The sequence below is a fragment of the Limulus polyphemus genome, unplaced genomic scaffold (assembly GCF_000517525.1).
Source record: "Limulus polyphemus unplaced genomic scaffold, Limulus_polyphemus-2.1.2 Scaffold26, whole genome shotgun sequence".
Classification (NCBI taxonomy): Eukaryota; Metazoa; Arthropoda; class Merostomata; order Xiphosura; family Limulidae; genus Limulus; species Limulus polyphemus.
In genome coordinates, this window is record NW_013665636.1 from 342,100 (window position 1) to 352,393 (window position 10,294).

Here is a 10,294-nt window from a genome sequence, read left to right on the forward strand (position 1 = left end):
GGGAGATTAATGGCTAATAACCCGTAGAGACAAAGCTTGCTTCAAGTGGAGCAGCGAGGCGAAGCAACCAACACTACTATGAGGTCAATTGTCATTCTAGGGAAGTGCCACAAGCCTCGTTTTCAGAAAATAAAACACCAGAAGATGGAATCCATACGTCAGTCGGAAAGCGAACTTGATTAAAGTCGTAAGCAAGAGGCCAGATAACTGGTCAGCTATTTATCTCAAATTGACAGGCTTTTGAATTCTATGCCTCGGTATATATATTTATGCTTGTAGTTGTATTTTTTTTCCTTCGTGTGGGGGGTGGGGGTAGGTGGTTAAGCAGAAGGATTATCTGTCTCACCGCCTTTTCCCCAAAACTCTTCTAGTTTAAACCTGGAAACGTACGAAGGAGGAAGGAATATTGTAAATCACTGGAGTATAAACATATTTTGGGCCATTTATTTCTTTAGTAATAAATTTTCTGTCAGGAAGTTCAGCCGAACAGCAGTAGGTTCTTGAATCATACAAATGCGGCTATTTGGCTAGTTTCCTTTACCCAAGTGTACACTTGAACTGTTTTTCATCGCAGTTCAAGATATGGGTTGTTTTAACCGTTTGTGGCAACGGGGGATCCCCCTCCGCCCCACTCGATTGATGACTGTTTGTATGGGAGACAAAACCATGTTGTGCGGTTCTACTTTGATAAAACCTATTTTTGTATATAAAATTCCCCCTGGGTTTTTCCTTAAGTGTTCTTTTCTAGTCGATTCTATTGGGGACAGTTAGATTTTTATGGATATTATCCCCTTTTGGTTAGACGTGTTGCAGAAGTGGTAGAAAGGATAAGCTAGGAACTCTTACAGAGCTTCAAACAAATAGCATTAAATCTGATCTAAACAGGTTATAGTGTTTTCTTGCTGTTTTAATTGCTGTCTGAAATAGAAAGTATAGATATAGCTATATGTAGTTACAGATTGCGGTTGAGAGTATGTATCTGTGTAGTTACTGGCTGAGGTTAAGAATATATATTTATGTAGTTAGTGACCGAGGTTGAGAATGTATATATTTTTGTAGATATTGGTTGAGATTGAGAGTATGTATCTGTGTAGTTACTGGCTGAGGTTAAGAATATATATTTATGTAGTCACAGACTGAGGTTGCAATAATGTATTTGTGTAGTTAGGGACCAAGGTTGAGAATGTATATATTTGTGTAGTTGGTGGCTGAGGTTCATCAGAGTATAGATTGATACAGTTAGCAACTGAGGTTGAGAATATATATACTTGTGTAGTTACTGGCTGAGGTTCATCAGAGTATAGATTAATACAGTTAGCAACTGAGGTTGAGAATATATATACTTGTGTAGTTACTGGCTGAGGTTCATCAGAGTATAGATTAATACAGTTAGCAAGTGAGGTTGAGAATATATATACTTGTGTAATTAGTGGTTGAGGTTAAGAGTACATATTTGTGTAGTTAGTGGCTGAAGTTCATCAGAGTATAGATTGATACAGTTAGCAACTGAGGTTGAGAATATATATACTTGTGTAGTTAATATTCTCAACCTCACTTGCTAACTGTATCAATTTATACTCTGATGAACCTCAGCCAGTAACTACATAAGTATATACATTCTCAACCTTGGTCACTAACTACACAAATATATACTATCAACCTCAGCCACATATACTTGTGTAGTTAGTGATTGAAGTTCAAAGTAAATAATTATGTAGTTACTGTTTGTGGTCGAGCACTTAACTATCTAAGGTTAAAAGTATATATTTATGTAATTAGCAACTGAGGTTGAGAGTGTTTTTATGAAAATACTGATTGATACTGAGATATATCTATGTAATTAGCGACTGAGGGTGAAAGTATGATTGAATAATTACTGTCTGAAGTTGAGAATATCTATTCATGTAACTACTGGCTGGAGTTGAGAGTATGTTATTATGTAGTTAATATTTTGTTGTTTTTATACAAATGAATGTGACTCAGTTAACATTTCTCGAACCACTCATGTAAACCTTCGAAGCTCCTCTGTCTCATATCAAACTATTAATTGTATCTCACTACATACAAAACATTTTCTCTGTGTATGCTTTTAGACTAAACTTTCTGCGTCAATATCTGTAGTATTGTAATTGCATGTATGTCTTTTCTATGTCACCATAATAAATTACTTCAAACCCATATAGAACAAGTCTTTTAGGTCACCGACCTCTGGACATGACGGAACAGTTTTTCATGTAACTGATCCTCCATTTGGTCCACAGTCTGTTGAAAATGAGGAACTTAAATGGATGGCTCCATACGAGTAGGTATTAGAAACGAAGTTACTCCTTCAAATGATTCACAGTCTTTTTCAACTTGTGGACATCAGTAGTCTTCTGTGTCGCTTGCTCTCTGATTGCTGACCACTAGCCCGTTCATAACGCCCCAAGGGAAAAACTGGCCACAATATCGTAGCTTTAAGACTTCGCGCGTGACGCGATGATATCGGGTTCATAGGGTGGTTACTATCTCCATCGGGAAATGGTCGAGGGGAAGTTTTCGAACAGAAGAGAAGTCGTTCCCTGGAGGTCCTGTTCAATTAACTTGTGCTTTTTTCCTCTTAGGTTTTATTTCACATGCGTTAGTGTCTGCCTTGAAAGAGCGCTATTTTTGTGATCCGCCGCTTTTTAGGCCACCTGCTCGGAACATAGATATGTTGGATGTTTTTTAGAACTCATCCTCCCATCGATGTTCTAACCACAAATAAATAAAACATAATTTCAATTATTTGCTTTTCTTACGATAACCCTAGCGGTTTTAAATTGTTTAACGTAATAAATATATTATCTTGAATGCACAACAATCGAGCATGAGAGTTCAATAATCGTGTAACTAATGCTGGTTTTTGATACTCTTTATAATATATGAGATTCTACATGACCTTTTACAAGATTGGACACAAGACCTTCGTGAATACCTAATATTTTATTATACGCAATACGCTTTTCATGGGGTGATTTATCATTATATACAACACGTTTTTCTCGGTCTCTTATTGAACAGCGGATTGGAAGGCTCGCGCTGACTGATGTGCCGTTGTGCAGTTTCAGCTGTGGACAAACTATAAAAGCGACAATGAATCCCAATGTTTGGTTAACAGAGCCAGACCACTATTCGACTATACAAGAGTAGCCCAAGATTTGGCGAAAGGGTGCTATTGACTTGTCTTCCCTGAAGTCTTATCAGTTCAAATTAGGGACGGCGATGCGCAGATAGTCTTTGTGTATAGTTTTACACAACATTTTAAAACAGTGTGAACGAAAGTAAAGCGTTAACTTATTACAAGCAATAGTTTAAATAAATATTCATATCTATCATGTAAAAAAGCGTATAACATACCAAAATATTTTGGATTGAGTTTTATAGTGGTCTTCTAAACGTATTATTTCCTTTTAAAATGTTAAATGATAAATATGTAAGATTTCTTTGTTTTCACCTCCATTGTATCAATGATACTGAAGTGTGTTTGAAAAAAAAACAACAATTGTTCGGTTGACGTGTAAGAGAGGACTGATATGATCGATCAAACAACTGTTCGAATATTAGTGAAGGTTGACGTGTAAGAGAGGACTGATATGATCGATCCAAACAACTGTTCGGATATTAGTGAAGGTTGACGCGTAAGAGAGGACTGATATGATCGATCCAAACAACTGTTCGGATATTAGTGAAGGTTGACGTGTAAGAGAGGACTGATATGATCGATCCAAACAACTGTTCGGATATTAGTGAAGGTTGACGTGTAAGAGAGGACTGATATGATCGATCTAAACACCCTTTATTACTATGGGGGTTACTAATGAAGTTTGTCTTCGGTTTGGGCAGAATCTTTCGGTAAGTTGACGTTTCAGCAACTTTGTGTCGGCTTTCTCTATTGTGATAACGTATCCAGTTAAATCCTGGTGTTAACCTTAGATTGTAAGTATCTGCATGAAAATCTTCTTTGTTAAGGTCGACCTGAAGAGCTCTAAATTTCTTTTATTGAACATTCTTGGTTAATATTTAAAGAGGAAAATGAAGTAGTGCCAAGAAAGTAGCTTCATCAAGATCCTGTTTAAACTCTGAACAAGACTTATCAAGGAATAAGTCATCTTAAAAATATTAAAACACGTTGCATATCGAGAGAGTAACATGAAGCAGCAATATTTCTCTTCTAAGCTTCTCTTCCCCTCACTCCCCCCCCCCTTCCCTCGTTCCTGCAGCCCATGGTTCGCTTTACCATATGACAACAAATGTAATTCAGTCTCCTGACGAGGTTGCTGGGCCGAGCTTTTCCGAAAGGGCTTTATAGAAGAAAATTTGTTTATGACAATGATGCTGTGAACTCCAGTGAAGAGAGCACATCTGTAATTCAAATTGATACGATACTCTAAAAAAACTTCACCAAGATCAGAAACGGCAGACAACAGACAAGCAGGTTCTCAATATATATACACAGGCTGTAAATGTATATATATATATAGTACACACACATGGGTATATGTATATACATATATACTCACATAATATACGCATACACACATATATATATAGACTTATGGATATACCGTGTCGATAACGATATTACATTAGTCCCTTCTTCAAAGGAATATTGAATATTTTCAATTCTGAGTCAATTGAAAAAAACCGACAATTTAGAGAGAGAAAAAATAAGCGTTTATATAGATTGAAACTTAACGTATCTATCTATCTATATATATATATATTTACACACACAAACGTATAAATATACACTTACAAGTTATATAGATAGATAGATACACTACGTTTGTTTAAGCCTAACTCAAATTTCCTTCAGCAATCAAATAGTGAAATGTCTTTTTAATGTGTTTGGACTCCTTGCACGAATAAGTAGTAACATGAGCACGAAGAAGACCTGTTTGTAAGTGTATAATCCATGTTAATTTATTGCACAGAAATCTTCTAGCACATGTTTATCGGATCCATCTCTTGATCTAGAAGACATAAACTCGTAACTAGAGGGCTGCGTCATTTAGTAACTAACAACATTATAGTTTCTTAGACTGTAGATTTTTGTTCTTAAGATCGTGATGGTTCGTATGTTATAGACCAATTTTCAGTACTCTAAGAAAATTCAATGTTTCCATTGGTGTATATAAAGTTTTGTTTTAAGCCGCTGTTTGTATATATATATATATATATTAACTGAGTTTTGATGATTTGGTGAAGTTATTTAAAATGTAAAGAATAAATTTTAATCAGACTTTTAACTATTAATTCGATTGTTCTCAAAGAAAGTTATACGTTTTTTCCGGCGTTTTTCACATTCTTATCGGACGTGGATGTATTGTATTTGGTATACTTTTTTTATCCAAGAAATCTGTCCTATTTTCGTATACATCATCCACGTACGTGTAAGCTAGTTAATAAAGTTTAGTATAGTTTCTAAATGAACAGCCCTACATATGCACATACAATTTCAAATAGTCCAATGTTATGGGAGATTCAAAGCAATAAAAATCAGAGCCTTTCTCGGACAAGCGAATTTTGTTTTTATAGTGTCTCCGCTGTTACTGATATTTTTAAAGTAAGCATTGTTCCTGACACAAGTTATAAACATGAAATGAACGTGATAAAATTATCATATCTCAAGTATATACTGGTTTTATGTAAATATTTTGTTTATTTATTACATTTATTTAGTTTTACGGTGCAAGTATCCTTTTTATTTTTTCATTCGAAGCAAAAATAGTGGTTAGTGCAATGAACACCATAGAGAAAAAACATTTATTTTAACTTTTTGTAAAATAAATTTCAAATAAAACACATGAGATAAAAAGAAATTCTAAGAAAAATTCAAGACATGAGAATAAGAATTCGGCATTAAAGAGTACGAGTTAATGCAAAATATATTTTTTTTTTCACAATCGCTCACAGTAAACAATGTGCAATTGAAAAACTTCTTGATAATTTGTCTCAAATTTTGTTTTTCTTTTAAAAAATAAAGCTTGTTAGCGAGAGAAAGAAAAACTTACTAGACCCAAACCATGTAACTTAATGTTCATTCAGTTTTTATTTTGAAGTTATCTTCAAACGTTAAACATTTCATATACAACTGATTCTAAATATTGTAGTAACTACCATTCTATTTACTACTGCTTCTTAGTAAAATCATTTTAAAATAAACTATTACTCGTTGAAATCATCTTATAATACCCATTATTTATTATAATCATTCTAAAATAAACCGTTATTTAGCAAAATCGTTCTATAATAAATGGTTATTTAGTAAAGTCATTTTAGAATAACCTGTAGTTAGTAAAATCATTTTAAAATAAACCGTTATTTAGCAAAATCGTTCTATAATAAATGGTTATTTAGTAAAGTCATTTTAGAATAACCTTTAGTAAGTAAAATCATTCCAAGATAATCCGTTATTTAGCAAAATCGTTCTATAATAAATGGTTATTTAGTAAAGTCATTTTAGAATAACTTTTAGTTAGTAAAATCATTCTATAATAACCGTTAGTGATAAATCATTCCATAAAAACTGTTGTTTAGTAAGATCATTTTGTGTCAGAAAAAAAATGCTTGCCAAAATCACTGTATAAAAGCAGTAATTAAAGTTATTAGGTAATAACTTATGGTCTTTAGAAATTATTCCCAAAATACTGTTGCTTAGTAAAAACCTTTTTTTTTCATAAAAAACTAAGTTGACTTGTAATATCTTTCTATGCAAAAGCAATGCTTTGTAAAATGTTTTTGTGATCAAATGATTTTGTAAAAAAAGTAATTGTTCTGTAATATCACCGTATAATTCATTGATGATTGTCCTCATTCAATACACTTACTAATGCTCAAAAATACATGCCTGTTTTGTTCATATATCAATCTATATGCATATATAGATTTACTGATATGTGTATCTTTATGTCTTTGTTTGAGTCATATATTCATGAACATATTTCTTTTAACATATCTGTTGATTAATATTACTATACTAAATTTATAAGTTTCGATATTACTCGAGTTTTGTTTTACCTTAGTTTTGGAAAATTGATTTCTCTCTCCCTCGTGTTAAGTACATCATCCTCTTCAGTTAGTGAAGACAAATAGGGATAGCTAAAAGTCATTATAACAATCATTCAGACCAAATTAGAATTAATGAGGGATTTGTCTGTTAACATCTCCATTTAGCCCTATCATTACCAGTACTCAGCTGAACTTTAGAGGTGTAAATGAAAAAATGAAATACACATTGGGTTTTAGTTTGATTCTGTCTGTGATCAATATGAGACTAAAAAATAAGCTATGTCTGAGAAATGTTTAGAAACCATTTTAAAATGTTATATAGCAGTTGGCATGCGAGTTTAAATGAAAAATGATAACACTAATATTTTTTAAGCATCTGTATTGTAAATTATCCAACATTAAATTTGGTTGAAGAGATATCTACTAATTTCTTTATTGTTTGTCTTCACTAGGCGCACCTTTACGAGCCCGAACCATACAAGATTTGGCAATGACTATCTTTGAGCAACATCAAGGAACACATATTTTGCAGGTACGTCTACTCCTAAAGACTCATTAGAAACAGTTCATGGAATTGAATTATTATTCTATTACGTTCTCCTCATTCATGGTCACTTTATTTAAAATATTGTAAGGCACGTACTGGGCGTTCCCAAACTGTGGATTTGAGGTCACAAAAACGCACTTCGCTTTTAGAGGCCTTGTGTAGGGGCGGTCAAATCCCACACTTTGGTCAGAGTAGCCCAAGTCTTTACTGTTGACCAACAGCCTTCTCTCTAATCTACCAGTTCAAAATATGGGCAGCTACGCACAAATAGCCCTTCAAATAGGTTTGTGCAAAAAAAGTGAAAATAAAAACAATATATAGCATGTATATAAACTAACAGAAGCTCAAGCTGATGATTCGTAGTTCAATACCGACGTAAATATAGGTATAACAACATAAGTCGTTGCTTCTTCTGTAATTTTGAGTTGTATAAGGAAAAAAAGTTCTTTAACTTTTATACAATGATGGAAAACTGAATAAAGCTTCCTGTTTCGTTCAACGCCGCCATATTGGATGTCAAACATTCCCTTCTAGCGGTCAACAGCAATCAATATCAAAATAAGATTCCGTAAAACTTTACATGCTTTATTAATAGCATAAGATACAGATCCCAAAACTCTACAGCTCTTTAGATTCTCGACATATATTTCTCTATGCGCATCATCAAGATGATTCACAACGCCAGATAACACGATATTAGAGGACAATTTTATCGTTTTTCATCAGAGACCAATGTAAGCGCTTGACGTCCAATATGGCGGAGTAAACAATAGATCATGTGACCTTGTGATGTAACGCAAGGCTTTTATAATATTGTTAACACAATGACGCACACACGAAGAGTGAAAAACAGCTATCAGGAAACTGCCGAAAAGCCTAGCATTATTTTTTCCTTCTTCTTCTTCTTCTTCTTTTTTTTTTATTCTGCAGTGATTCATTTTGCAATTAAAATTTTAGAACTATTGTTACCATATTTTGTTTACCTTTAAAAAATATCTAACATGTAAAACTTGAAAATAATTTTTTATGTTTTGTGACTGATTTTATTTTTACGTAACAGTTCTGGAAACCTATGATAGAGAACACATTGATTGTATTATAGCACCTAACCTTCATAAGAAGAACAATCTCTAAACCTTATAAGTGCTTAACGTAGGATTATGCAATTTTCATGAGTAGAATTAAGTTATCTAGAGCAAGCGCCCTCTGATGGAGGTGGTACTTACTCACACTACAGACTTTTACTAATTATAATGTAGTAAAAAGAGTGGTTAAACCAGATACGTCAAGGAATGTGCCTATATTGGTGAAAATAACGTAACTATACGACAACGGAACTCACAAGTCTAATTTCCCTATAGAATAATACACTAATGGTTGTCCAGATATTGTAAAAGCTCTCTACATTTCTTCGGGAGTAGTGTTGACGCTTATTTTAATTTTATAGTGAATATCTTTGTGTTTTACTAGTGCATAGGGTAACTCATACATTTGTTGCAGACCGAGTTAGTAATTGTACCGTCATTGTTAAAGTCCCAAGAGAACGCTGGAAAACGTTTTCCGTTTTCCACGACAATGGTGCATGACTTTGTTAATAAGGGAAGTTAATAAAGAAATCGTTAAAAAAGTGTTTGAAAAACTTGCACCTGTTATTAATGTACTGCTGTGGAAAGCTCGGGAACCGCCCTGGCGGTTGTAAGAGAAGAATACTGATCAGCCTCATTCATCGTGAAAATTAATTTCCTCTCGTAAAGCTGAAACAAAAATAATTGGGAGGTATTCCTTCCTATAGTGTAAACACAGCAGCTGGATCATTGTTAATTCTTCTATCGTACATCCGGGCGTGAGAAGCGACACCTAGATTTCAAAACCAGCCAAGGTCACGTGACCAACGAGAAGCAAATCTAACTCGCAGGCCAATCGAGATAAACAGTTAACGTTTTCAGTTCTACTAAAAATACTTCGCTAAAGATAATAAATTAGCTTTTAAATTTTACAAAACGTTTATATTGCCGTCATTGAAAAACTTTTTTTTTTAATCATTGGATATAGATTACTTATATTGCAATTGAAACATGAGCACTCTCTCAGAAGTTAGTGAGAACGTCTATCATCAGGTCATCCCTATAAAGTTGGGTCGAATTATCAGATTTCAGTGTTACAGGTGATATTTCATAGCATAAATTCAAGTAATAATCACAACCTTTATTCAGCCGGGTTGTTACAGGAAATATCTCGAATTTCAAACTCTTTAGAATTGTTTAGTGATGCTAAGAGTAATATATTCTTTGATAGATTGTTTAGGCAGAGTATTCATGATGAAACTTTGTAGGATGGACGACAACTTCCTGTTGTAGAGACACAAGTGTAAAGGACGATGTTTCGAAAGTCTTCCGCCTTTCGTCTTCATAAAGGCGGAAGACTTTTGAAACGTCAGTCCTTCACACTTGTGTCTCAACAACAGGCAGTTGCCGTCCATTCTTGCCAAAGTTTCAATGTATATTTATTTATAAATAAAATGAACTTAAACTCGAAAAAGATTGTTTTTATTTTTTTCTGTTCAATTATTTACTTGCTGAAGATTTTGGCTGCAAGTCTTAATCATGAGCCCCATTCACAAATAGTTATAGTTGAATATCAAGTGAATCAAGTCGTAAAGCTCGCGACGTTATCACTAGTGGGGCTTGCTGATCGGCCCCTCTTGGCCCGGCATGG

At 33.8% G+C, this 10,294-nt stretch overlaps 1 protein-coding gene across 1 annotated transcript in view; it reads left to right on the plus strand.

The window, feature by feature from the left end:
* LOC106459141 (protein trachealess-like) overlaps positions 1 to 10,294 on the plus strand; it is a 168,121-nt gene that overhangs the window by 78,312 nt on the left and 79,515 nt on the right. Inside the window, exon 3 of the mRNA XM_022385736.1 lies at positions 7,485 to 7,564. Within this exon, the coding sequence (XP_022241444.1) occupies positions 7,485 to 7,564 (80 nt within the window). The remainder of the gene's footprint in view (positions 1 to 7,484; positions 7,565 to 10,294) is intronic.